This window comes from Lipotes vexillifer, unplaced genomic scaffold, assembly GCF_000442215.2.
Source record: "Lipotes vexillifer unplaced genomic scaffold, Lipotes_vexillifer_v1.1 scaffold965, whole genome shotgun sequence".
Lineage (NCBI taxonomy): Eukaryota > Metazoa > Chordata > Mammalia > Artiodactyla > Lipotidae > Lipotes > Lipotes vexillifer.
This window is the reverse complement of record NW_006769686.1, coordinates 1,250,093-1,277,671: the sequence shown is the minus strand read 5'-3', so window position 1 is coordinate 1,277,671 and position 27,579 is coordinate 1,250,093. Positions and strand designations below refer to the sequence as shown.

At 55.5% G+C, this 27,579-nt stretch overlaps 2 protein-coding genes and 1 pseudogene across 4 annotated transcripts in view; 1 reads left to right on the top strand and 2 right to left on the bottom strand.

The window, feature by feature from the left end:
* OBSL1 (obscurin like cytoskeletal adaptor 1) overlaps positions 1–17,482 on the bottom strand; it is a 20,167-nt gene extending 2,685 nt beyond the window's left edge. Inside the window, exons 1-17 of one of the 3 annotated variants that reach the window (XM_007445799.1) lie at positions 16,202–17,482; positions 14,400–14,669; positions 14,064–14,315; positions 13,596–13,898; positions 13,123–13,419; positions 11,580–11,852; positions 10,248–10,520; positions 9,335–9,607; positions 6,311–6,583; positions 5,256–5,531; positions 4,895–5,182; positions 4,431–4,706; positions 3,551–3,820; positions 3,141–3,413; positions 1,864–2,130; positions 893–1,005; positions 201–357 (exon numbers count right to left, since the gene is read on the bottom strand). In XM_007445799.1, the coding sequence (XP_007445861.1) occupies positions 201–357; positions 893–1,005; positions 1,864–2,130; positions 3,141–3,413; positions 3,551–3,820; positions 4,431–4,706; positions 4,895–5,182; positions 5,256–5,531; positions 6,311–6,583; positions 9,335–9,607; positions 10,248–10,520; positions 11,580–11,852; positions 13,123–13,419; positions 13,596–13,898; positions 14,064–14,315; positions 14,400–14,669; positions 16,202–17,213 (5,146 nt within the window). In that variant the 5' untranslated portion in view covers positions 17,214–17,482. Of the gene's footprint in view, positions 1–200; positions 358–892; positions 1,006–1,863; positions 2,131–3,140; positions 3,414–3,550; positions 3,821–4,430; positions 4,707–4,894; positions 5,183–5,255; positions 5,532–6,310; positions 6,584–8,635; positions 8,931–9,334; positions 9,608–10,247; positions 10,521–11,579; positions 11,853–13,122; positions 13,420–13,595; positions 13,899–14,063; positions 14,316–14,399; positions 14,670–16,201 lie in introns of those variants that run through there. The other 2 variants (XM_007445798.1, XM_007445800.1) reach the window with 2 other exon arrangements.
* A 630-nt stretch (positions 17,483–18,112) lies between these two features.
* INHA (inhibin subunit alpha) lies at positions 18,113–20,725 on the top strand. Its single transcript, XM_007445797.1, has 2 exons — positions 18,113–18,520; positions 19,880–20,725. Exons 1-2 carry the CDS (start codon positions 18,259–18,261, stop codon positions 20,710–20,712), a joined length of 1,095 nt encoding a protein of 364 aa, XP_007445859.1. The 5' UTR covers positions 18,113–18,258; the 3' UTR covers positions 20,713–20,725.
* Positions 20,726–26,074: 5,349 nt separating this feature from the next.
* LOC103082246 (UBX domain-containing protein 2B-like) lies at positions 26,075–27,257 on the bottom strand (annotated as a pseudogene).
* Between the last annotated feature and the right edge of the window lie 322 nt (positions 27,258–27,579).

The window sequence follows — 27,579 nt, the reverse complement described above, 5'->3', positions numbered from 1 at the left end:
GAGAGGACAGACCCCTTGCGCTCTGGGGCGGAGCCGGGGCCGTGAGGTGGGCGGGGCGGAGCGGAGGGGGCGGTACCCTGTCCCCACCCCCGCCCCCCGCCCCCCTCCTTAGACGCCCCAGAGCAGGACCCCGGGGCAAGTCCGGTCCGCAGCCCCCTCACCCACAGCAGTGCCCTGCCTGGGCAGCGCCCGGTACCCACCGCGAACCACCAGGTGGACGGGCCCGGCTCGGGCCATCCCCACCACGCAGCTGTAGGTCCCGGCGTCCAAGGGACCGCAGCGCCGCAGCTGGAGAAGGCGGCGGGTGCCGAGGGCCTGGAGTCTGAGCCGAGGGCTGGGGGTGAGCGGTTGCCCCTCCTGAGGGCGGGAGTTGCAAAGGGTCGCGGTGAAAGCTCGTCTGGGCACAGACGGCCCCTGCCCTCCTCGTAGGCGGCCGCGCCCTCTGTTTATGGCAAGCGGTTTCGAGGCACGTTTATGCTGTGGAGCAGGGCCTTCCTGCGCCTTCCGGGACCTCGCCAGGAGTCTCATGGGGAAGGTGTCACCCTTTTGGGACGTTAGGGCTGAGAAGGGAGCCACGGGCGCGGGAAGCCTAGAGTCATGTACTGCTCATACCAGCCATGCGTGTGGATTCTGGACCAGGAAACCTGGATTCGAATATGGGCTCTACGTCTGCCCCTGGGCAATACTCCACCCCACGGCGCATCAGTCTCCTCACAGATAACATGGAGATAAGAAGACCTGCCTCACAGGGCTGCTGTCAGGTTTAGAGGATTAAATGTAGAGTAAATCTTAGCACAGTGCCAGGCGCATGGTTCAGTATTAGTTATTTCTGTTGGGGGTTGTTATTGCTGTTATGATGCCGAGGTGGGCTGGGCTGGGGCTGGGCTCTGACCTTCTCCCAGGTGACATCAGCCAAGGCCTGGGAAAGTTCACACTCGAAAGTAGCTGTGTCACCCTCGGTCACTTCTAGGTCCTGTGGCCCCCGCACAATGGTCACTGGGGCCTCTGGGAGTGGGAGAAGGCAGACACATCGGGCACAAGGGGTCACTGGTGGGCACATTTAGACAAGGTGATCAAGAGAGGCCACCAGTGAGTGGGGCGCATGCTGGGACAAAGAGGTCCAAAGGGGATGCTGGTCAGTGGGGGACACAGCGGTATCAAAGGGTCAACAGGGTAGGAATGGCCTGCTGGGGGTTGGTCACATTTAAGGTGGTCAGTGGGGGGGACATGCTGGGGCTAGAGGGGCATAGTGGAAACGGGAGCAGAGATGCCAGTGGAGCTACCCATAGGCAAACGTGGTCAGTGGGGGTCACACTGGCTGGAATGGACAGGAGACACTGGCCAGTGGGGGTCACCATGGGTTCACAGGAGCAATGGGGGGACCCTAGAGCAGATGTGGTCGGTGGGGAACAGACCAGGGCTGCAAGCAAAAATGGGGGACACTGAAGCAGAGTTGCCAATGGAGTCACCCTTTGGCATAGTCAGTGGATTGTTGGGACTTGGGTGGTGAGAGGGGCACACTCAGACAGGCAGAGGGGGCTGCAGCAGGCAGGCATGGTCAGTGGGCTTACACTCAGAGTGGCCAGCAGGGCCATGGTCAGGCAGACAGACACCACACCGGCACAAGCACCTCACAGCAGCACAGTCAGTGGTCCACTGGGATAGGGGGGTTGGTGGAGACACACTCAGGCAGGGCACTCACTGGGGCCACACATGGCCAAAGGGTCAGGGGAGTCAAACTCTGGCAGGGAGGTCAGTGAGGGCCACACTGGGACAGGGTCAGTGGGGGCCACACAGGTAGTGGAATCGGTAGAATCACACCCAGAGCAGTCAGCAGGCAGGCAGCGGTTCCAGAGGCCGCACCTCTCACAGTGAGTCTGGCTGCACAGCGCAGGGCATCCGCAGTGAAGGTGATGCAGCCCGAGTCGGCCAGGCCCAGGCCACTGAGTACCAGGCAGTGAGTATGGCCCTCTGCGTGAATTTGGCACGTGGTCCCCGGCTGCAGCCGGACTCCACCCCGGGCCCACTCCCCGGTCACATCCTCCTGGGACAGCTCCAGCTGGAAGGTGGCGCTGCCCCCCTCGATGATGGTCACATCCTCCAGAGGCCGCAGCACCCTTAGCTGCCTTGCTAGTGGGAGGAGACGGGGGAAGAGGGAGGGTGAGGGCTCCAAATCTGGGCGGGGCTTTCGGGCCCCCCTCTCCACCCCACTGCCCGCCACACATACCTTGGCTCTGCCTGCACCACCCCTAACACCCAACCTTGTAAGGCCTTATAGAACAAAGCTCAGAACCAGGGTGCAGGAAGAAGGGAGCACAGCCATTCAGACTTGGGTGGAGAGAGGGGCTTACTAGGGTTAGGAGAGGAGATACATGAAGGGGGTGATGTCTGGTTAGGGGGGTGAGGAGTTTGGGTGAGGGGTGCTGTGACACTGGACGAAGCACAGGATTTGAAGTCAGACACATCAGGACTGGACCCTGCCACATAGTTTGTGTGCTCTGTAACCTTTGGCAAATTCCTTGACCTCTCTGGGCCTCAGTTTCCCCAGCTATACAAGGTTAGTAGCATTGAGACATGGGTTTATTGTGATTAAATGAATGAAATAAATTAGAAGAGAATACACATCACCAACAACCATTTACCAAGCTCTCTGTGGGTATTTCTCATATTATCCCAATCAATGTTCCCAAAAACCCTTTTTAAAGAAAACTTGGCTCAGAGAGGCTAAGTAATTTGCATGAGGTCACACAGTTAATAGAGGGCTCCATCTTGGGGGTGTGGGTGCTATTTGCCAACCATCCCTACTTCTCAGCTGGGCCCACGTATCCTGGGGCAGGTGACTGAAGGATAAACACGGCAAGTCTTTCTGGAGTATAATATTTACGTTTATAGCAAAGCCAACTTGGACATACGAAATGGAATGCAAAGTCCACGTGGACTTCTAAGGTAAATAGAAAACATTAGAAAAAGAACAGTTTTACTTTGGGCAGGCTGCTTCAGGTCACACTCCTGGGGGTCAGCCAGGGCTGACTTGCCTTGTGGCGAGGGGCACTTTGGTGGGGGTCTGAGGGGCCCTGGGCCAGCCAGGAGAGACTGTGCCACGGGGTGGGCGATGTGTTAGGAGAGGACGGGGCACTCACGCTTCACGCTGAGCCTGGCCAGGGTGCGATCGTGGTGGCTCTCACAGCCGTAGGTGCCCTGGTCGGCCAGTACGACGCCGTGGATGAAGAGGCGGTAGACGTGGCCATCCTGGGCCGTGGACAGGCGGGAGTCGGGTGGTAGGGGTGCCCCACCTCGCACCCAGCGCACGGCCCCTGCCGCACCCACTCGGCCTGTCTCTACTTCGAGGCACACGTCCTGGCCTTCCTCTGCCCGCACGTCCTGCAGCCGCCGCAGGAACAGCAGCTCCGTCTCTGGGGAGAAAGAGAGGGGGCCATGGAACCTGGTGGGCTGACCCCCTGCTCCCTCTCAGGGATCTGTCCCCTGATATGGCCAGGGCTGGGAGAATAGGTTCAGGAACAAGACTGTTGTGTCTCCATCAGGACCAAACCTCGAACGTGGAGCCGGGCACTTGTGGACGTGCCCCCTGCTTGGGCAGTCACAGTCCCCGCGTCCTCGAGCTGGCAGCCTCTCACGGTCAATATGCGGCTTGAACCATTCTGGGCCATCTCTAGCTGGGGCCCTGGGGTGACAGTGGCCCCATTGTGCAGCCAAGTGACGTCGGCGTCCGGTGGGGAGACTTCACACCGGAACGTGGCATTGTCACCCTCGTGGACAGTGAGTGGTGTCAGCTCCGAGACCAGCTTCACCGGCGGTGGTTCTGGGGGGTGGGGTCAGGCAGTGAGGTGGGCTGGGTCTTTCCGCCTCCCTCCTCCTCATCCCCTCACCTCCAGTAACAGGCCCTCATCCTCCAGTTACTGAACAGAACCTTCCTGAGGACCTACTGTGTGTCCGCCATGAGGTGTTTCAAAGGACAAGACGTCAACGCCCTGCTACTCCGCCACCTCCGCCCGATGCTGGCCCGGCACCCACCTCTCTGACTCCCTAGTAATAGTAGGTCATTTACTATGGACCCAATTTATCTCATTTAACTGTCACAACAGCCCTACAGGACAAGCATTATCCCTCCACTTTGGAGCTGGGGCTCAGAGAGTTTAAGCAAGTTGCCAGTGTCACACAACTACTGGGAAGCAGAATCCAGATTGGAACCTGGTGTGGGTGGCGCTGACTCCAGAGCCCTGCTTTTAAACCACTGGTCCGTGCCCCTCCTATTATTTGAGGGTTCCTGGAAAAGGGAGCCCTGAGCCCTCATCCCAGGAATAGTCACGCATGCATGGGTTGGAGCCAGAGGCAGAGAGGTGGGGTCGGGGCGCGGGAGCCCAGAGTGGTTCGAGCGTGTGGCCCTTGGGGCGTGAGTGGTGCACTGTTACCTTCCACGCTGACAAGGAAGATGCGGCTGTCCTGGGGCGTGTCGCACAGGTACTCCCCGGCGTCCCTGCTCCGGGCCCCCTGCACCCGCAGCACCTGCCTCGCCCCGTCCTGCTCCAGCTGCACCCGCCCCTGGCTCGCCAGGCGCTCCCCGTCCTTGTACCAGCGCACAGGGCCCCCTGGCCCGGAGAGGTGCACCGCCAGCTCCAGGTCCCCGCCTGGGGTGCTGCGAACCCTCGTCTGGGCTGCCTCGGGGTCCACCACCCGCACGGGGGGCTCTGTGGGCTCAGAGCCGGGGGTCACCAGGAGGGACTGACTCGTGGGCTGGGAGGAGGGCAGTGGGAGGAAAGACAGGGAAAGGGACTGAGAGCGGTGGGGCAGGGGGTGGGCCAGGTGTGCTAGAGAAGGGGGAGACTCATGGGTTTCGGGGTGCGACTCTCAGGCTTCCTGTCCGGGCTATACTCACCAGCCACTTGGACGGTGAAGCTGAGGCTGGGCGCCCCCGGGGCTGCCCCTGCCTGGCAGGTGTAGAGGCCTGCGTGGACCGGGTCTGCAGCCCGGATGCAGAGGACACGGCGGGGGCCCTCGGCTTGGAGCTCCAGGCCCTCACCCTCCTGCACCGGCCTCCCGTTGTGGCTCCAGAAGACGAGGGTGCCAGCCCGGGACAGTTCACAGCTCAGCACCAGCGGCTCCCCGGGGGCCACGCAGAGCAGGCTGGGGGCTGCCTCTGGGGCAAGGAACTGGACTGGGGGCTCTGGACAGAGAGGAGAGGTGTCAGCTTGGTGATGCTCCCACCTCCCGCACCTTGGCTGGCCGGGAGCACCCACCAGCCAGGCTGATGTTGAAGGTGACGGCTTCATCACGAGTCTCACACACATACTCCCCGGCGTCCTCAGGCTGGGCGTGGAGCAGGGTCAGGGTGCGAGTGGGCCCCTTGGCACCCAGCTGCAGGGCATCTGATGCTTCCACCTCCAGCCCATCCTTGTACCAGCGCACTTGGGACCCAGCCGGGGCCACCTCGCAGCGCAGCTCCACGTGCCCTGGAACCCCGAACTGCAGGTCCAGGGAGCGGGCTGCCGGATGCACAATCCTCTCTGGAGTGGCTGGTGGGTGGATAGAGAGAGGGGAGAGTGGGCTCGGCCAGCAGGCCTCTACCTGCCTCCCCACTAGATTCTCAGCCCTTTGCAGTGCAGCTCTTGGGAACGGTGCCACTTACAATCCGTGGGCACTCACTGTGTGCCAGGTGTTGTGCTAAGCGCACTGCAGCTCTTTTCTCAGCTACTCTCAGACATTCCCTATTGTTGGCTTCACTTTACAGATGAGGACCTGAAGCCTCTTTATAGAGAACTGACTTGCTCTAGGCCACATGGGGGCAAAAGAGGTAGCCCCACACTCACAGCCACATCTATCTGACCCCAATGCACATCCCTCCCTGCCCCACCCGCACTTCCTATCCCCTTTGCCTGCCCTGCCTCCAATCACCACCTGAAAAACCATCTATTTTCCTTATTTGCTGTCTGTCCACTCTCACGAGAAGGCAAGCTCCATAAAGGATTTCTCTCCTTGGTTCACTACTGTAACCCTCAGCATCCAGAAACAGTGCCGAGCACATGAGCATTTGTTGGATGAGTGAATGAATAAGTGCTCCTGGTTGTCGGGCTCTCTCCACCAGGTCTCTGGTCATTGTCCTGGTATGATTTGGGCAAGTCAGGGCTCTCTAATGGCTGAGAATGAGGAGGCTGGGGGAGGGGGAAGGCTGGGCAAGGGGAGAGCCACGTGCAGCAGTCAGGGACCCTGAAGGTGCAAGAACTGGGAGGGTTGGGTGTCTGTCCCTCAGCCTCCTGCCTCTTTTCCTCCCCAGGGCGCCCCAGAGACTGCCCACCTGTGACGGTGACAGTGAAGAAGGCTGAGTCGGCTCCAGCGTCGCACACGAACTCGCCCCCGTCCTCGGGCTGGGCAGCAGGCAGCACCAGGCGGCGGCGGGGCCCATCACTCTCCAGCGCCAGGGCCTCGCTCTCCTCTACCTCCAGCCCATCCTTGTACCAGCGCACGGGGGCGTCCTCCCGCGACAGCTCACACATCAGCACCACACACTCCAAGCTCACGGCGACCAAGGTCACCTCGTCCCGGGGGTATATGATGCGCACCGGGGGTTCTGCAGAGTGGGGACAACCACAGCCTGTCACAAACTCACCGTCAGCCTCCCTGGAGCCATCTGGCAGCATGAAGTCCCGGTCACCCACAATCGTAAGAGTAATAAGGGTAATAATAGGTCCAAAATCTGTTCTCTGAAATCCCTGGGGCCAGAAGTGCTACAGAATCCACAATGCTTCCGATTCCAGAAATGGTGCGTTTATCATACATCACCTACCGCCCTCAGCCCCCACTGTGGTTCCCCCATAATCAATCACGTTAACATTTCTGCAGTGTAACATATAGATAGATTCATCCTAAGCAGGCTAATTAAAAAGTACAAATAGCTTCACAGAGTTAAGTTCAGATTTTACTGAAATGACTTTTAATACCAAACTTACAAAAAGTCTTTTGATTTTGAGCAGTTTTTTTTTTTTTTTAATTTCAGAATTGTGGATAAGGGATGGCGGATTTGTAATAGCAAGTACTTATATACAGCTTGCTAGAGTTCCAGGAAGAGTCATAAGCACTTTACACCCTCGTAGCAATCCTAAGGAGTAGGTATTATTTTATACCCATTTCCCAGATGAGGCAACTGAGGCATGGTGTGATTAAGCAACTTCCTTATGGTCACAGCTGGCTATACCTACTCGAGGGCAGGAGGAAGAACTACCATCTGATAAAGGGAGGGTCAGACTCTGCAAGCAGTGGTAAGGACTCCAAGCCAAGGCTTGCAGGAAACTCAGTAATGAATTTTGCATCTGTGCATGAGTTGTCAACACCTAAGATTTCCCCAGGGATATTAAATGCTGTTTCTAGGAGTTCATCTCCAGCTGCCCTGGAGTGGTCAGTCTTTCACGTACCTTGGAGGTCTCCCAGAATCAAGTCTCCAGGACACTTTCGTGTTCCTTTAGCATTTGGCCCCCTTGTGGCTGGGCTGGGGAACTGCTAGCTTCCTGGTCTAGGTCTTTGCAGAGGCGTGTACGGGCAGATATGCCCACCAGTGCACACTGAGCCCTTGCCTCCGCCTCCTCCCTAACTGGGCTTATTCTAAGAGTCTACAGGATGCAGGCTGGTTCTCTGAGGCCCAGCAGCACCAGTAGATTGCAGAGTGCGGCTGCCTGAGTGGTGGGGGAGGTGATGGAGGCAGTGGGGTGAGAATGGGGTGCAGCCATGGGGCTGGGGTTCCTGCACAGCTGCGGCCCTCAGCTTGGCATCAGACTTGATTCTCCTGGTCCACACAAGGTGTGTTGTGTCAGCCTCTCATGAAGAATCTGGTGTTTTGCGGGGAGGCCAGTTATGAGCTGGAATGTGTGTGTCTGCAGCCATTATGTCTGGCCAGGGGTTGGGGCAGGAGAGGTTGAAGGGATTCACTACGGGACAGAATATGTGCAGAAAGGCCTCTTCGGCTTTGTGACTTGTGTGCTTCAGGCTGCACTATCTGGGGTGCAGGGAGTCGGGGGGCCCTAAGTAGCTCAAGCCTAGGCTGAAGCATTGTTCCTAGGGCAGGGCAGGGGCAGGGCAGGGTAACCAGATGATACCAGCATCAGGATGGTCGCTCCAGTGCAGCCAGTGGGTTCTTCTGTGCCACCCAGAGCTGCCTAGGTCCCACCCTCCCCATCCCCCTCACACACACACTGGGATTGGCCCTGTGGGCTGCAGTCCCAAAGTTTCTGGCACTGAACCGTCACTTCCAGAGTCATCCTGTGCTTTCCCGATTTGAACATTCTCCCCCCACCTTCAGCCCAAACCCTGACCCCCACTTAGCTAACTCAGCCGCTTCTCCAAATGGCTACTTTGAAGGCACTTCCTGCCTGCCAACCAGGTCAGCAGCCCCCAGCTTTGGGTACCCACTGCACCCTGACACCCGGCAACCCTCACTCTGAGACCCTCTAATGTGCCCGGCTCTCCTGCCAGTCTGTGCACTCCCGGAGGGACCGTCTGTGAGCTGCTGAGTGGCCTTCCGGAGCCCACCCCGGGTGGCAGGGCGACCGACTTTCCCCGAGGCCCTCCCTGACCTCCAGCTCTGCTCTCTTGAGCCCTCACCCCTCACAGCACTTGTCACGAGGTGTCGCTGTACATTTATTTGCGTGTTTATTGGTTAAACACAGGGGTCGCAAACTCAAATGCCCACGGGGGCCAGGTAAGGTAAGGTCAGTGGCTGAAGTGGTCTGGGGGGAGCAAAAAGGAACAGTGGGAAGGGTGGGACAGAGGAATGTGGGCCCCGTGTTACAGGGGCAGCTGCTACTCAGCGCCAGCTGTTCGTCGCCAAGGGGGGAAGCGGGACCAGAGGCGCCGGGTCTTCGGCTTTTTCAAGAGGACGCATAACTCCGGGTTGTTATTTGAACTGTCCTGACTTTGGTAAGACTCTGCAGGCCAAACAAAACACATCTGTGGGCTGTATGGGGCCCTAGGGACTGCCCGTTTGCGACCCCTGGTTAACGGCTGCCTCCCCAGCTCTCTGGCAGCTGGGAGCAGGGACCGTGTCTGCAATACGCACCAGTGACCTGCAGCACCTGGCCCAGTACCTGACACACAGAAAGTGCTCAGTAAACGAGCCGGTGGAGGATAGCTATTCCTGGCCTTGGGCGCTGGGGAGGAGCCTGCTTATTCGAACACGGACCCTGGGGTCTTCCAGGCAGGGTGCCCCGGTCCATGCACCTGCAGCCCCCCTCCCCCTCCCCCACATGCTTGCTAGGGGATATGTGGCCAGCTCCCGCAAGGGCTCAGGACTGTCCTCTGGTGACCGCGGGCAGCTGGGGTGGGCCCACACCTGTGACAGTGACGGTGAAAGAGGCAGACTCGTCATCGATTTCACACAAGTACTCGCCCGAGTCCTCCAGCTGGACGGCGGGCAGCACCAGGCGGCGGACGGTGTCCTCCTTCTGCAGGAGCAGCGCGGGACTCTCCACCACCTCTTCGCCATCCTTGGTCCAGCGCACCTCGGCCCAGGGCCGGCAGAGCTCGCAGGTCAGCACCACACGCTCCAGGCGCACGGCTGCCACATACACCTTGCCGCTGGGGTACACGATCCACGAGGAGACATCTGGAGGACAGGGACAGCTGTGGCCAGGCGTCAGGGGCTGAGGCCGGGGTGCCTGGCTGCCCCACCTGATCCTCGCCTGTCCCCTACTCCTGGAAGGTGGGCTGTGTGTTGAAGAAGAGGGTCTTCCCTCGGACCCTGGCTCACAGCTGCTCGGACAGTCACTCACAGCTGGGGCACGGTGGCACAGTGGGGACTGTGGTGTCAGCCTCGGCTGGAGAAACTCTCTACGTTCTCTGGGTTGGGACAGGGACAATACGCAGGGTAGGACTGGGGAGAGGAGGGTTGGGTGCCCAGATGGGGCTGGGGTCTCCCGCAGGCCTCAGACCTTCTGACCCCTCTAGTGCCTGGGCGCACCCACCCTAGACCCTGCCCTGTGGTAGCACTGCCAGCCCTAAAGCTCCCCTTGGAGGATCTTCAGAACAGAGAAGGCAGGCTTTCCTTTGACTGATGTAGCTGTGACTGGTGTGTTTATGACAATGCATTTTCTGCGGGTGACTGAACCTCAGGGTGCAGAGCATGGGTTGGGGAGAAAGCTAGGGAAGGGAAGCAGGGGCTGGGAACAGTGGCCCAGGAGTGTACCAGCTGCCCAGGCGGGGGCAGGGCACACCGTCCCCTTCCTGTGGACTGCCTGGAGCCCCACCTGTGATAGTCACGGTGAAGTAGGCGCGCTCGTCCCCAGCGACGCACTGGAACTCGCCCCCATCAGGAGGCTGGGCAGCAGGCAGCACCAGGCGGTGATGGGGCCCCTCGTTCTCCAGCACCACGAAGTCACTCTCTTCTACCTCCTGCCCGTCCTTGTACCAGTGCACGGGGGCATCCTCCCGATCCACCTCACAGGTCAGCATGACGCACTCGGAGGTTATGGCGTGCACAAACACGTGCTCCCGGGGATCCAGGATGTGAACGGGGGGGTCTGGGGGGAGCAGAGATGGGGTCACACAGACACCCCAAAACAGGAGACATGAGTGCACACTGGCTGCTTGGCTGGGGTGGGCTGCTCTGGGGCAATGACACGGACTACTGAGGGTGTGGCGGGTGAGGTGTGACAGATCACATGGCAATGGAGGGCTCTGCGAGTTCCAAGAGGATCAGAGGGGGTTGGCTGGGGACACAGAGGGCTTTGTCTAGGCTGAGAGGAGGTCACATCAGGACCGTACTTGCTGCTTTTTCAAGGAAGCCCCCGGAGGGCTGATCGCAGGACCGGGAAGAGGTGGGAACAATTTAGTGGTGATACTGTGGGGCAGCGCTCCCTATCACTGGTACATTCAGGCAGGGGCCAGAGGACCTTCTGGCAGTGGGGCCACTCAAAGTGAGAAGGTGGAGCAGGATCAGTGGTTCCTGAGTTGTTCTCCCAGAGTGGATCTCCAGGCTCTGTCCTGGATATTCTGGCTCTGGAGGCCTGGGGGAGCCTATGCACTTATGGCTTCCAGGGTGGTTCTGAAGCAGCCAGACGTGTACTGGCTTCTGAGAGCCTCTGGACCACTGCACCTAAAACTTCCTTTTGACCCTGGCCGCCTGGGGCAGTGGGATAAGCAGTCCTGGGTGTGAACCCAGCGAGGGTATTTGCTGCTGTGTGATCGTGAGCAAGTTGAATAACCTCTCTAAACCTCAGCTGCTTCATCCGTGAATGGAGATATACTGCCCCTCACATAGCTGTGAACACTGGATGCAAGTGTACATTTGAAGCATACAGCATAGGAACTGGCTAGTAGGTGCCTAACAAATGTTAGCTCCCACCTCCCTTCCCTTAATTGAATTGAGGCTCCCCCACTTTCCCACCAGCCAAGGCTACATGGGGGCCAAGTGTGCTGGAGGGTGGTGGTGCACGGGCAGTGTGATCTGCAAACATGCCCCCTTGCCCCCTAGGGCCCTTCGGAAGGGACCCCCAAGCAGGCAGACCAGGGGGGCAGGGCTCACACAGCCCCCAGGGTCAGCCTCAGCTGGGGGAGCCCAGGCCGCCACGGTCCCTGACCTTGGACGGAGATGCTGAAGAAGGCTGAGACCCCTTCCGTTCTGCACTCAAACTCGCCACTGTCCTGGACCCGGGCCTCAGGCATGATCAGGCGGTGTTTGCGCCCATCCGTCTTCACCAGCAGCGACTCGCTCTCCGCCACCTTCTGCCCGTCCTTGTACCAGCTTGCTGGGAAGTCCACCCGGGAGAGCTCACAGGTCAGTACCACCCGCTCCGAGGTTGTGAAGGTCAATGACACCTTGTCCTGGGGGCTCAGGATGTGCACCGGGCTCTCTGCTCGGGGAGAGGTGTGGTCATGTGCGGCACCCTAGTTGTGCTCTGCTACCCCAATAAACACCCCACTCCAGGGTATGTGCTCAGGGTAGGGGGGTGGGCACATCAGGCTGGATGATTGCCATCGATGCATTTGCTGGTTTTAAAAATTAGTTTTGGGCTGGGACTTCCCTGGTAGTCCAGTGGTTAAGACTCCACGCTCCCAATGCAGGGGGCACGGGTTCAGTCCCTGGTCTGGGAACTAAAATCCCGCATGCCGCGTGGCGCAGACAAAAAAAAAAAAAAAGTTTTAGGCTTACACACCAACTCTTAAGAGCAGTGGTTTTAGTGTGCATAAGGATTCCCAGGGAGCCTGCTGAAAATGCAGATTCTTAAGCTCCTCCCCCAAAGCGTGCAGGGGCCAGGGAATCTGCATTATAGACCAGCCTCCGGATGACTCTGATGTTGGTGAACCTGGGTTGCATTTTAGAAACGCTGCTCTGGTTGCTAGTTATTTCTCACTTTGTCCTCCTCCTGGGATGCTGGCAGCTAACCACCTCAAGGCCCTGCACTTGGGCACTGAGGAATTACTTGATTGGCCATACAAACTCCAGTAATGGTGCAATGGCAAATGCCAGCATGTTCCCTGCACTTTCAGACCCCCACCAAGATCTGTCGTCCTCGGGGAGGCCTCATTCCCTCTCCTTCCCTCCTTCCCCGGGTCGCAGAGTGTGATTCTGAAGCCAGACCACCTGGGTTCATAATCCAGCACCAGCACTCATTAGCTTTGTGACTTTGGGCAAGTCACTGAACTTCTCTGTGCCTCAGTCTCCCCATCTGTAAAACGGGATGACAAAAGAACCCATCCTGTAGGGCTGTTGAGAGGATTGTGCTAGTTAACATATATAAAGCGATTTAGGATTGTGCCTGGCACACAGAAAGTTGCTCCCGATAGCGTCAGCCGTTAACGTGATAGGGCAGGAAGCAGTCAGGGACCAGGAGCCGAGGTCTGTGTCTCTGAGATGACAAACGTGACAGAACCCTGCACAAAGTGCCCCAGAGAATTTCGATATGATGCTGGTGAAGATAACCAGGGGTCCCCTATACGTTGCGCATGAGTTGAAACTGAACTTCGGGATCACTGAGCCCTCTATCTGAGCTAGCTCACCCTGGATGCCCCTTACTCTCCCGGCCCAGGTGTGAGAAGCAGCAATAGCACCTGCCTCATTTTGCTAATGGGACTTCGGTGTCTTGACCCTATCCGCCCACCCTGGTCCCCACCTGCACGAACCTTGGATGGTGAGGGCAGCCGAGTCCTGCACACCTGGGCAGCTGAAGCCAACCAGGGCCCCGCTGTCCTGGTGCCTCACAGCTTGCAGGATGAGTCTGTGCTGCAGGCCCTTCTGCTCCATCCGGTACCGCAGGGCCCCAGGCTCCACCTGGCCCTCTGGCTCATTACTCTTGAGCTCTTCCCCATTAAGGAACCAGGTGCCCTGGATGATGGTGGAGAGATCGAGGGAGAAGACGGCATCTTCCCCGTCATATACCTGCACGTCGTCCAGACCGGCCACCAGGCGAGCTGTGGGCACTGAGATGGGACAGAGTTCAGCCATCAGAACCAGGGGGGTGGCAGAGGGCAGAGGCTGGCAGGTAGAAGGCATATAACAGGACAGGGACTGAGGGCCAGGGAAGGGAGGAAGGTGATGGGGAGGGTGTGACTTGGGGTACTGCGGTTGTCAGCCTGGGCTGGCGGGACCGACTCACCGAGGTGAGCAGACCCATGGAACACAACATGGGAGCTGCGGCCGTGTTCGCTGACGGTGCAGACGCGGAAGCGGTAGTCGCCCTCGGAGGGCACACAGTCTCCCGGCACCTCCACGGCCCCAGCTTTCTCAATGCTGAAGCACTGGATCCAGTCTTCTGAGCCCACCTCCTGCCGTTCCAGCCGGTAGATGAAGGGGGTCTCGGGAGCTGGCTCGGGAGGCTTCCAGGTCAGCAGGACCGTGTTCTTGTGGCCCTTGAACATTTCTGCCAACACTGGGGGTCCCGGGGGATTGTGCTTGACGCCTGAGACAAAGGCAGGGTTTGCATCCGAGCCCTGCTCCCGCCTCCCACAGCCCTCTGACCTTAAGTGCACTTTGCCAACCCAGACTGTGGCATCTGATCACCTTCCAGCCCTGACCCTCCTGTCCAGCCCTTGAGGAGGCTGCCTAGGGGTTTTCAGGCCCTCACATTTGACTCTGAGCAGAGTGGTGGTACGGGAGTTGCCCAGGCTGAAGGTGACCTCGCCAGCATCTTCTCGGGTGACCCCTGGCAGGACCAGGGCATGCATGTGGCCGGAGCTGCTCTGGCAGGTGGCCGGTAGGTCCTCCCCATCTCGACTCCAGCGCCCTTCCACCCCAGCCTCGCGGGTCTCCACCAGCAGCACCGCGTTCTCTCCCTCAAAAACATCGAGCTTCCGGGGCAGCCGCTTCAGGATGGGCCCTGAGACACGGATGGGAGTCCGTCAGCCCGGGGTCTGGGCATCTGCCTGCCTCGGTCTCGGCCTCCTCCCACTGGCCAGCCGACCTTTGACTGTCACGTCGGCCACGGTGCGCACCCGGCCGCGCATCTCGCACAGGTAAACTCCGTCGTCATCTGCCTTCAGCCTGTGGATGATGAGGCGCCGGACCGCGCCCTCCTCGATCTGCTCGTACTTGCGGCAGGGCAGCAGCCGCTGGTCCTCGCGGAACCAGGCCGTGGGAATGCGGGAGTTGGGGACTTTACACTCCAGCACCACAATCCCATGCTCCCGGCCCTCCACGTCCTGCAGGGGCCTCGTGAAGCGGAGGCGAGGCTCTGTGAAGAAGGGAGAGACCAGAGAAGCCTCTGGAGAGGGCCCGACCAGGAGACTCTCCTGCCCATCATCTACTGCCTAAACCCACATTAGCTCCGGCCATTTGCTCTTCTCCCAGAGCCAGCAGGCACTGTGGAATCAGAGAAACCCCCAGAAGGGAAGTCAGGGGACCCACATTCTCATCTGACCCTGACACTCGCCAGCCACATCACCTTGACCAAGGCCATTTTCATGATCCTGGGTCTCAGTTTCTTTACTCGTAAAGTGGAGAAAGGGATGGAAGGGCTTGGACCACATCAGTGATTTTCAAATTGTTCCCTGGGGCCCTTCACAGGCACCACACACAATTCTGCAAAGGTCTGAGTTGAATTTCATTTTGAAAGTACTTTAACCACTTTCAAAACTGCATTTAACAAAAAGAAAGCACGATGATGGAAACGGCCAGTGGTTCACTTGGGCTGCTGGGGAAGCACGTCTGTCTTGTCATGCGGCATCATGTTGGGCTTTTCTCTCCTCAGGGGGTTAGAGTTCAGCCCTGCCCGGCCAGTTTGTGCACATCAAACGGTACCCAAGAGGCCACCACTGTGGCACAGGTGCCACATGCTTGACTGCGTGCCAGGCAGGGCTCAGGAGATTTGCCAACTCTTTTGACTCTGAGGGAAAAAGTTGGGTAATAACTAGTGAAGGTATAATGTCATGAGTTGTGATGAACTCCTATTACAGAGAGCTTTAACTTCCAGTGTGAGTTTGGGGTGTTTTCCCTCCCTGAATTTTCTATTTATGAGCAATGTAAGCAGTTATTAAATACTGTTGGGGACTCAACTTTGACACATAAATTTCCTCTCCTTCACCTTCTTCTTGCAAACGTGAGAGCAGTCTAATGAAAGAATAGTCAAAAATTGCGGGGCATTTTTTTTCCTCCCTCAAGTTTTCTCCCTTCGGTGCGAATCAGGAGTTTCTCAATGTGACACCTGCAACTAGGCCTTCCCCATAGGGCTCACAGACTAGACCCAGTTATGTATGGTTAAAATGTGTATATTCAATAAAATAGACCCCATGTTCTCACTGATTGACTTTATAAGTACATGTTATAAATTTGGATTTAGAAGTTTACACCCACAAAATGATCCTTTTATCTGTCTCATTTATTGGGGCCCCAGATGGGATTTCCATCCGGGGACAGGCTGGTGAAATAACAAAGAGGTTGAAAAACAATGAACTACAGAGTTGTAGGTCCCTCTGGGTCTGTACATGAATCATTCCTTAAAGCCCTTTATCTAAGAGTGGTTTTCCACCATCTGCCTCAGAATCATTTGGGGAGCTTGCTAAGAAGTTCCTGGAGTAGGTACCCTGCAGACCTACTAAATCCGAATCCCTGGGGGTTGCGAGGTGGGCGGGAAATGGCATTTTAATACTTAGCCTCCCTTACCCCCCACCGTCTTCTGGACACTGAGTGGGGCTGGAGTTAGGAGGGTCTGGGAGGGCGCTGGAGGCCCCTGCCCAGGGCCCCGGCCGCCCGGGGGCGCCGCGGTACCTTTGACATGCAGCTGCACTGCACTGAGCGTCTGGCCGGCCGAGTTGCGCGCGGCACACACGTAGAGCCCGCGATCCTTGGCCTGGCAGTAGAGCACCTTGAGCACGAAGCCGCCGTCGCGGTCGCGGTACATGAGGCGGCGGCGGTCAGGGAGCAGCGGGTGGCCCTCCCAGTGCCATTCAATCTCGGGCTCGGGCTTGCCCATCACGTAGCAGCGGAACTTGGCGTGCTTGCCCTCGTTCACCCAGAAGGTCTTGGGCGCGCACTTGAGCGGCTCCACCACGGGGTTGGGGGCCTCGTCCGGGTCCTCGGGCGGGCTCTCCGGGGGCTGCTGCACCTGCAGGAGCGCGCCGGCCCGCGCGTGGCCGTGCGCGTTGCGGGCGTGGCACACGTAGACGCCGGAGTCGGGCAGCCGCGCCGCCAGGATGCGCAGCGCCAGGCTCGCGCCCGGGCGGCCCTCGGCGCGGCCAGGTTCGAGGGAGAAGTGGCTACTGTCCCACACTTCGTCCAGCGCCATCCCGTCCTTCTCCCAGTACAGCGTTGGCGCGGGGAGGCCCCCCACCTGGCACTCCAGCACCACCTCCGCCCCCCGCAGCACCCACTGAGACCGGGGCCCCGTCAGGAACACCGGGGCGCCCTCCCCGGCCCCGGGCGGCGGCCGCGGGCGTTCGGCAGGCTGGGGCTCGCGCTCGGGGGCCGGCGGCTCCAGCACGGTGACTGCGGCTGCCGCGTAGGCCTCTCCGGCCACATTGCGGGCGCGGCACACGTAGACCCCCGCGTCGGTGGGCAGCGCGCCGCTCAGCAGCAGGCCGTGCTCGGCGCCGTCCGCCGGGAAGCTCAGGCGCTCCGAGGCCGCCAGCTGCTGCCCGCCCTTCTCCCACACGACAATGGGCGGCGGCTCCCCCAGCACCACGCACTTGAGCTCGGCCTCGGCGCCACTTACCACCCGCACGGGCCGCGGGAAGCGCAGGAAGCACGGGGGGCTCCCCTGGTCCCCCGAGCCCGCCTTCATCGCGGCGGCGCGGGGGAAGGCCGGGAGCGGCGGCAGGAGCCCGGGAGGCGGGGCGCGTCTGGGGACCGGGCGCCAGGACCCGCGGAGCTTTCCCCTGGCCGCCCGCTCCCGGTTCCCCTCCTTACCCTCGGCCCGGAGCTGCGGCTCTGGCGGCGGCGATTCCCGGGCCGGGGCCCAGGGCTCAGGGGGCAGTCCTTCCTGTTTGCCTCCCCAGCGAGGGGCCCCTCAGACTCCCCTGCCTGCGGCCTAGCTTCCTGCTCCGGAGAGCCAAGTCTTCCCAGCCCCCTCCCACAGCCAGGGCCTCTTTCCCCTCCTCCCTCCCACCTCCAGCCGCCAGGTCCCCAGCCGCCCGCCAGGCTTGGGCCTGAGTGGCAGAGGCGCCTGCAGCTGCCAATCCCCAAAATATTCTCTGATGACACAGCTGGAGGACGAGAGCCCAGACTGGCTCCTCCAGGCCAAGTTTAGCGCAGGCGGGACCACCTGGCCCCCGCCCTAGCCCCAGTTCCAGCCCCTGCCCCAGCCCTTCCCCCCCAGGACTGGCCCAGCAGCTACGTGGTTGAAAGGGGCCCCAGAAGCTCTGAGGGGCTGGCGCGCTCTGTCTCCCTGACAAGGAACGCTTCTAGGAGCTGGCAGACCCCAGCTTCCAGGCTCCTGTCCCATCTGGTGTCACCTCTGCGCTGGGTGCTGGGTTGTGACACAGTGTGTGTGTGTGTGTGTGTGTGTGTGTAGTGGGGGGGGGTTGTATGTGTGGGTCAGGTCACTTGGGGTGAAAGCCCTCGCCCGCCCCTCCCCCACATTCCTGGCGGGAGTGGGAGATAAGGCTCAGGGCCACAGACATCTACGTCAGAGATAGGAGGTCTCAATGCCATGGGCAGGGGCAACTGGACTGCGGGGCGTGGGAAGGGCTGGGGAAGACTGGGGTGAGAAGGGTAGAAGAGGGCGGGTGGTGGGATGGGGAGGGCAGAGTGGGGAGGCCCTGGGCAGACCCTGGCAGAAGGGGCCCGGGGCAGGGTGTGGGTTCACCGTTGGCAGGGCCAGGTGAGCTATGTGGCCTCAGCTGCTCCTCTTGCTGCTGGCCCCACGGGGTGGGCATGGCTGCCATGGGCCGGAGCTGGACCGGGAACTTGTCCTGGCCAAGGTGAGGGCCCTGTTCCTGGATGCCTTGGGAGCCCCAGCAGTGACTGGGGAAGTTCGGAATCCTGGAGTCAGGCGTCTGCCCCGAAGACATGCTGTGAGGGGCTTCACGCACAGGGGCTCTGAGCCCGAGGAAGAGGATGTCTCCCAGGCCATCCTTTTCCCGGCTACAGGTAACGAGGGTGGGGAGCTGGCACCTTGACTTTGGTAAACAGTGTGGTACCGCAGGGGCTTGGGAGCCAGGCAGGTCTGCGTTTGAATTCCAGCCCTGCTACTCAACTGGCCTTGCAGTAATGGACCAGTTACTGAACCTTCCTGAGCCTTTGTCTCCTCATCTGTAAAAAGGGCAATAATGCCTACCTCTCAGGATTAAGTGAGATGGTGTATCTAGCACGCATGGTTCACAGGAGGCATTTGGGAGATAGTCGTCTGGGAGGCCAAGGGTCTCTAGGGACAGAGATATCTGGGCATGGGCCCCTTCCTGCCATCTTTCCTTCTATCTTTGCTTTTGTTCCCTGCTCCAAACACTGCTTCTTTAGGCCCAAGTAGCTGAGACTTGAGAAGATTTCAGGGATGCAGGAGAAAGATTAGCTGGGAAACTAGTCTACCTTCTCTTAAGTTCTCTCCTCATCTCCCCATGTTGCACTGACTCAATGAGTAAAGCCCTCCTGTGGCTAAACTTTCTTGTAATCTGGCCCGCTTTGCTCTCAGAGAGGATCCCTTGCCTCCCTGCACTTCAGGCCCCATGCAGCACAGTGAGTGTGGCTTTGGGATCAGGCAGAATCCCAGCCTGGCTACTTAGTAGTTAAATGACAGTTCATCTTTCTAACCCTCAGTTTTCTTATCTGAAAAATGGATCAATTGTGAGGTTTATACTGAGATAACCCACATAACAGTACAGCCCCAGCTACCAGTTCTTCAGCTCATCATGAACCACATGATCGTTTGGTGCCATCTATATACCTGTCAGGGTAAGGATGCCAACTGCCTTTTCTTAGAAAGCGCTGTCCTCGTTCTGAGTTACATCCTTTCTCCTCCCCCCTCCTCCTTCTTCTTGGTGTTAACCTGCCTTTTTATGGTGGAATTATTTTAAAGACTTTCTCAGGCAATATTTCTGACACATAAAAAGACATAAAGAGTAATATAACGAGTGCTTGTGTACACAGCATTCAAGGTACCATTTCATAGTATCACGTGAACAAAAATTTAAATATAACTATCAATTCTAGGCATTGGTGAGGGGAGAAAGTGCAGGGCCTCTTACACATCGCTGATGGGAATATTAATTGGTAAAACCACTTCAGAGAGAAGTTGGCAATGTCTGGTATTTTTGTAGTCCTTTAATGATGAAATAACAAACGGGGAGCCTCTGTCAGTTCCCCCTGAGACTGAGAAGAGTCCCGCATCTGGCAAAGCACTCAGTAGAGCGCTTGGCAAGCTCATGAGTGGCAGCCACATCCCTCCTGCTGAGGAGGAGGGTCCCAGGTTCTGCCAGTCAGGGCTGCTCTCTCCCTTCCCTCTGCCTCTTACAGGTGCCAGCCTAGGGGACGAGCCAGCTGCCAGAGAGCTGGCCCAGGAGGCCAAGGAGGGCCTCTTTACATATGTGTTCCGGCCATCCCAGCACACACGCAGCCGCCAGGTGACGTCGGCCCAGCTGTGGTTCCACACGGGACTGGACAGGCAGGAGACAGCAGCCGCCAATAGCTCTGGGCCCCTGCTAGGCCTCCTGGCACTGTCATCTGGGGGTCCTACAGCTGTGCCCATGTCACTGGGCCAGGCACCCCCTCGCTGGGCTGTGCTGCACCTGGCCGCCTCTGCCTTCCCTCTGCTGACCCATCCCGTCCTGGCGCTCCTCCTGCACTGTCCTCTCTGTTCCTGCTCAGCGCGGCCCGAGGCCACCCCCTTCCTGGTGGCCCACACTCGGGCCAGGCCTCCCAGCGGAGGGGAGAGAGCCCGCCGCTCCACGCCCCCGCTGCCCTGGCCTTGGTCTCCCACCGCGCTGCGCCTGCTGCAGAGGCCTCCGGAGGAACCCGCTGCGCATGCCGACTGCCACAGAGCGGCCCTCAACATCTCCTTCCAGGAGCTGGGCTGGGAATGGTGGATCGTGCACCCTCCCAGTTTCATCTTCCACTATTGTCATGGGGGCTGTGGGCTGTCCACCCCGCCGGACCTGTCCCTGCCGGTCCCCGGGGCACCCCCTACCCCTGTCCAGCCCCTCTCTTTGGTGCCAGGGGCCCAGCCCTGCTGCGCTGCTCTCCCAGGGACCATGAGGCCCCTACGTGTCCGCACCACCTCGGATGGAGGTTACTCTTTTAAGTATGAGACGGTGCCCAACCTGCTCACGCAGCACTGTGCTTGCATCTAAGGGGGTCCTGCTGGTGGCCGAGTCCCACCATTACCAGCCTGGAGGAAGGGCAGGGTTCCCACCTCCCCGCTCCTTCCACCTCTCTGCCTGGAGGCTCCCCTCCCTATCCCGTCCCTGTCCCACGGGTAACGTGACAATAAACAGCATAGTGCATATGACTCGGTGTGTATTCTTAGGCTTCTCTGACACGTTGTGTGTGTCGGGGTGAGGTCTGAGCCCCGGGAGCATGGGATTGTGGGATCTCAGGTCACTCAGCCTCACTTGACCTCAGAGATGTGGGTTTCACCAGCTGTAATTCGATGTGTATCTGGTAGGAACCTACAATGCTTGGGGATGACAAAAAGGTGCTTCCCAGCTCAGGACAGCCACTCTGGAGCCAGAACTGGCCGTCATACAAGCCGGACCTGATGTGTCGGTTGGGTGGCCTGCTGTGCACACCTCATAGTGCCTATGCCTTAGTGGCCTAACCGCCCCCTGCTTGCCACACTCTGCCCTAGCTGATGGACACCTAGCTCAAGGTCAGGTGATTTATAGATGTGCCCTGTGTATCTTTACATAATCCCTTAACTCAGCCCTTAATGTCAGACAGTGGAAAGGCAGAGAAACCATTTGCTCTTGTGTGAACTTGTGCCCACACTGAGAGCCCAGAGTGCACAGAGTCCTTTTCTTTTCTTTTCACGTTGCATCTCCTATCAGTCCATTATGCCCCACCTTGACTGGGCCCCGCTTCCCTGGCCTTCCTGCTTTCTTTTTCACTCTCCTGCTTCTCCCCTTGGTCTTAGTATCCTCCTGCCCTGCCCTAGGTCCTGGCTCTCAGCCACTAGGTTCCATCCAGTCTCCCTTTAAGGTGTGTGTGTGTGTGTGTGTGTGTGTGTGTGTAGGGGGAGGGTTGGGGATGTTCAGGTCCCTCAGATTGAAACTCTAGAGCACTTTCTGATGTTGACTGCACAACTGCAACGTGTAGTTATGCTAACACAAGACTCCTACTAATCCAGATCCATGGGGTGTGGAGTGGGCCGGTAAGTTCCTGCCCCAGGAAGGGGTGTGGAGGGGGGAGAATCCCATTCTGTCACCTTAGGCTAATGCCTTCTCAATACTTGAGCTGAGCTGGGTGAGCTATTGTTCCTCACAGCACCAGAGTCCCCATGGCAGCCCACTCCGACTGCATGAGGCCCGGTCTCAGTTGATGCTGCTGCTAGGGAGTTGGGAACCCGCCTGTTCACAGGCCTGGGTCTCTCCCAGCACCTTCATCGACACCCAGCATTGCAACTGGTATGCTCAGGGCCCCTGGGCTCCCCACTCAGGTGGGGGACTGGGGAGAGGGCTGGTTGGGCTGGGCCAGTGGTGGGAATGGGAGATTTTCCTCAAGGCCGTCTAAGCACTGCTCTCTCCCTGTCTGGTTTCCCTTGCCTGGTACCCCCTGCCCTGAGCGAGGCTTGTCCCTGGGATCTTCAATCCTCCTACTAGGCTTAGGATGCTCCCTTTTCCTGCTGGGGCCATCTAGGACCCTGTGATGTCCAGACTTTCCCTGTGCCAGGGATGTGGATGTCATCTGAGGGCTGGGGACACTCTACCTAGGGCCACAGGGTTCTCTACTAGGCCAGTTAGCAGATGGGTGTTGCTAGGGAAGTGTTTTCACATATCTGATACAGAGTGAGAGAAATGAGTGCCACATAGTAACTTTCACAAAGCCAAAGGTATTCTTTCTAAAGGGTTGCCCTGTATTCTAAAATTATCCTTCCTGTGTGTGTATGTGTGTCAATATGTTGTTTCTTTTATGATATCATAGTGATGGTAGACAGTAGGGGTTTTGTTTGTTTGTTTTTAAGTTTTTACTTAACAAAATTAAAACTTGGCAATTCTAATTTGGATCCTAAGATTTTTCTTTGTAATTTTGCTGCTGAAATCTGTGAAATCTCTAAATCTGTGAAATCCTAAAGTCTGGGAGTCACTGGTCTGGGCCACCCTTCCAGGGTCTCTAAGGCCTTTGATTCCACTAACTTAGCAAGTCAGGAAGAAATGTCCACCCCTCCCTAAGAGGGGCCAACAGTGGCTAAGAAAATCTGTCTTCACTCCTGGCCATGAGACTAAAAGCAGTAGACTTCAGAGATTTTCCCTGTTCCCCGTGGTAATCATTAGAGACATTTTGAATAATCTTCATTCAGAGACAAATTGAACAGAAAATTCAACTCAAACTGGCTTAGACCAAAGAAAAATAGAATTAAAAAAATCACTGCCTTATGACAAGTCCACAAGCATAGCTGGCTAAGGTATGGCTTGATTCTGGGGTCAAAAGACACTACTGTACCGGGATCCAGCTATAGGCTCTACATCCCCTGAGTGGGCTCCATCCCAGGTCCAAGGCAGCCTGGGCAGTTCCAGGCTCTCATCATCATACCACTTGGTCTAGCAGGAGGGAGTTTGCTTATAGAAGTCCCAGATTGGGTCTTGGTGGCCTGACTGTCCTGATTAGGGTCATGTGCTCCTCCAGGAAAGGTGGCTGAGGGAACAGAATGAGTTAATGACTTAGATCATGTGTCCTACCCCTGGAGTCCAGAGCCTAAAGCACAAGGTGAAGTTATCACCTGCTTCCCCAAAGTAGAGTGCAGTTACCACACAAAGGTGGGATAGGTGCTGAAAGAAAAGTCCAGCTGGTTCCTCCTCCTAATTATGTCTCAAATCAAGCCCTTTCTCTCTCTCTACATAGACACTACTTTGCCATTTAAGGGGAACTTCTTTTTTTTTAATTGAAGTATAATTGATTTATAATAATTGTGTTAGTTTCAGGTGTACAGCAAAGTGATTCAGTTATATACATATTTTTTCAGATTATTTTCCATTATAGGTTATTACAAGGTATTGAATATAGTTCCCTGTGTTATACAGTAAATCCCTGTAGCTTATCTAATTTAGGTATAGCAATTTGTATCTGTTAATCCCATCCTCCTTATTTATCCCTCTCCCCCACTCCCTTTCCCCTTTGGTAACCATAAGTTTGTTTTCTATGTCTATGAGTCTGTTTCTGCTTTGTATATAGATTAATTTGTATTACTTTTTAGATTCCACATATAAGTGATATCATATAATATTTGCCTTTCTCTGACTTACTTCACTTAGTATGATATTCTCCATCCATGACATATAAGTGATATCATATAATATTTGCCTTTCTCTGACTTACTTCACTTAGTATGATATTCTCTAGGTCCATCCATGTTGCTGCAAATGGCAATATTTCATCCTTTTTTATGACTAATATTCCATTATATATATAATATTCATATATATATATATACACACATATATATGTGTGTATATATATATACAACACTACGTCTTAAACCAATCACCTGTTGATGGGCATTTGGGTTGTTCCCATGTCTTGGCTACTGTAAATAGTGCTGCTATGAACACTGGGTACATGCATCTTTTTGAATTAGAGTTTTTGTCTTTTCTGGATATATGCCCAGGAGTGGGATTGCTGGATCATATGGTAGCTCTATTTTTAGTTTTTTAGGAACCTCCATAGTGTTTTCCATAGTGGCTGCACCAATTTACATTCTCAAGGGCAATTCTTGATTGAGCAATTCAGCAGCCTCCTTAACCAGTCTCTAAGCAGTCACTCCCTACCTCTCCAGTCCATGTCACACCTGGTGCTGAGAGGATAACTTCTTTGGTGATTTTGTCCCTTAGGTGATGAAAAACTTGTCTACCCAAAGTTCAACTTGCTTTGTGTGGTATAACAGCCCTTTACAATAGACCCTACACCTATCCTTGCAGACTTGGAGTGATACAGTCATGAGCTAAGAGATGCCAGCAGCCTCTACAGGTCGGAAGAAGCAAAGAACAGATTCTCTCCTGCAGTCTCCAGAAGGAGCCTGTGATTTGTTACTTTACATGGCAAAGGGGACTTTGCAGATGTGATTAAGGTTACTACAGACCTTAAGGTGGGGGAGATAATTGTGGATTATCCAGTGAGCCCAATCTAATCCCATGAGCCCTTAAAAACAGAATATTTCCTGGCTGCTGTCAGAGAGTTGTGATGATAGGGAAGAATCAGAGAGATGCAATGTTGCTAGCTTTGAAGATGGAGGAAGGGGGCCAAAAGCCAAGGAATACAAGCAGCCTCTAGAAGCTGGAAAGGCAAGGAAATGATTCTCCGTCAGAGCCTCTTGAAAGGATGCAGTCCTGCCGTCACCTTGATTTTAGCCCAGCGAGACCCATACCAGACTTCTACATAATTGTAAGATCATTAATCTGTGTTCTTGTAAGCCACTAAATTTGTAGTGATCTGTTACGGCAGTAACAGAAAACTAACCAGAAACAGTGACCAAAGATGACGTGGTGTCTGGGAAGAAGAAAACCCTTTTCTATCATTCCTGATGTAGTCTGCCTCATCCAGGAAATACTTGGCTTCAGTACAATTTAGAATATTTATGCTGGTCATTCTTTAGATCCAGTATGTTTGACAAAAAATACATTCCTGAATTTCTACACTAGTTTTGTCTTGGAGTAGAATATATTCTGGGTTGAGCAGTTAGAAGAGTGTTAACATAGGGTGTCCCCTAGAAAAATGTGTTGAATGAAAAAATGAATGTGATCAAGACAGGCTCTGAAAGGGATTGTAATCATTTGATTTTTTTTTTTTTTTTTGCGGTACGCGGGCCTCTCACTCTTGTGGCCTCTCCTGTTGCGAAGCACAGGCTCCGGACACGCAGGCTCAGCGGCCATGGCTCACGGGCCCAGCCGCTCCGCGGCATGTGGGATCTTCCCGGACCAGGGCACGAACCCGTGTCCCCTGCATTGGCAGGCAGACTCTCAACCACTGTGCCACCAGGGAAGCCCCAAGCTGTATTTTTTGATACTAGTGATATAGCTAAATCAATAAGTCAAAAAATGCATAAAATCTTAATAGGAGAAATAATTATTGAATGATCAAACTAGTTCAAAATAAGAATACAAATACTTTTCAGTATATATCAAAAAAAACTTATTTGACAAAAAAAAAATGTTTCTTAATGGCTGTTGGTCAAGGCGGCATCGAGAAACTTTAATGCACATTCTACCAAATGATTTATCAAAAAGGGGCTTTGTTCATTTTTTTTTTCTTGCAAACAAATGTGGTTACATTAACACTGAGCATGTAACAAACTGGTTTGCCTGGATGTTTAAACGTTATCAGCATAAAACTAAAACATATTTATCTCAAGATCTATTCCTAGTCCAAATGTATCTATACTAAGGCTGGAAGACAGAATAAGAATAAAACCAAAATGTATCTGTAAAGTAATAAAAATAATTTGATTGTTTTTATGCTGGAAGTATGTTTCTTATTAATACGGCACATCATCTTTCTGATCTGCTACTGCTTAGATATTCTTAAGAATATCTGTTTCAGGCTCTCATCAGTGAGCTCTATGGAAATGAAGTCCAAGAATAAAGTCAAGAGTTGCAAATTCAGGATGGGACTGTACAATAAAGTCAGGAACATCCAGGATCCTGTGTGTAATGTATTGAATGACTCTCATTGGCTAACCTGATTGGAATTTTTGTCATTGGCACGGAATCGTCAACAGGAACAACTGCATTAAGTACTGACTTCTCTTCTGGGGAGGAAGGTGTATTGACTATTTCAGGTGTAAGGCTTCCAAGTTTTTGCTTTCTCTACTAAACCTTATTTGAACCTTATTCTAGGTTGTATGTATTCTTGATCTTGATGATTCTCCATATCCAAATTCACTTGGCCATTCTGAACCAGTTGCAGAAGCGCCAGAGGAATTTCTTTTGCAATCTTCTGCCAGCAATAATGCCACTTTAAAGGATTTCTAATATTAGTTGCTGAATTTCAGGTATACATACAAAGAGAGTCACCCTTCCCTTAACAGACTCAAGAAACTGAGCATTTGTTGGGTTCGTTGTAAGGTCTCAATTCTCCATCATCTAAACTGAAACTGTTGCTTCACAGTTTAAGCAGAATCTGATATCTTGAAGCTGATTTTCTCCACTGATGCATTCAGATCGCTTACAAAAGGAATGACCCAATCTGTATCCTCCACCTGTAGATGACTTAGATTCGTCATCACCCGAAGCTCTTGAGGCTTAATTCAGAGGGACAGTCCCATGTTCCCTTGCCTCTTTGAAAAGTTCATTCACAATTTTCCCAGTAGAAGGTCGAATTATATGTAATCCACTGTACCCATGTTCACTTGCATAGAACCTCACTATGGAATGATGTGGTGGTCAGCACCTTAAACAAGTGAACATCTCCCCAATAGTGGGAAAACATTTGGAGTGGCATTCGTGGGCTTTTAAAGACTGTAACTTTAGGTCTATCAGATTAGGAAGATTTGCATTTCACTTCATACAATTCTGCTAAGGCCAATTTATTTCTTGATACATCATCGCTTTGATTGTTTTCTGTTTTTTTTTTTTTTCTTGCAAGCTCTTCATATTCTTATTAAATTCTGCAAATCCTGTGATTTTGGGGGCCACAGCCCTGAAGACCTCCTCTCCCGACTCTGCGGGCTAGGTGCTGCCTTGGCCATTTTCCACCAGTTCCCTGGCTTCTTATCCTTTTAACGTTTCTCTCCATCCCCTCCCCCCCATTTTGTCCTACTCTTTAGTTTGAACAAATTTACTAAAGTCTTTGCTCACCATTGCTTTTTGCTTCTCACTTCTTTTTTTTTTTTTTGCGGTACGCGGGCCTCTCACTGTCGTGGCCTCTCCCTTTGCGGAGCACAGGCTCCGGACGCGCAGGATCAGCGGCCATGGCTCATGGGCCCAGCCGCTCCGCGGCACGTGGGATCTTCCCGGACCGGGGCACGAACCCGTGTCCCCTGAATCGGCAGGCGGACTTTCAACCACTGC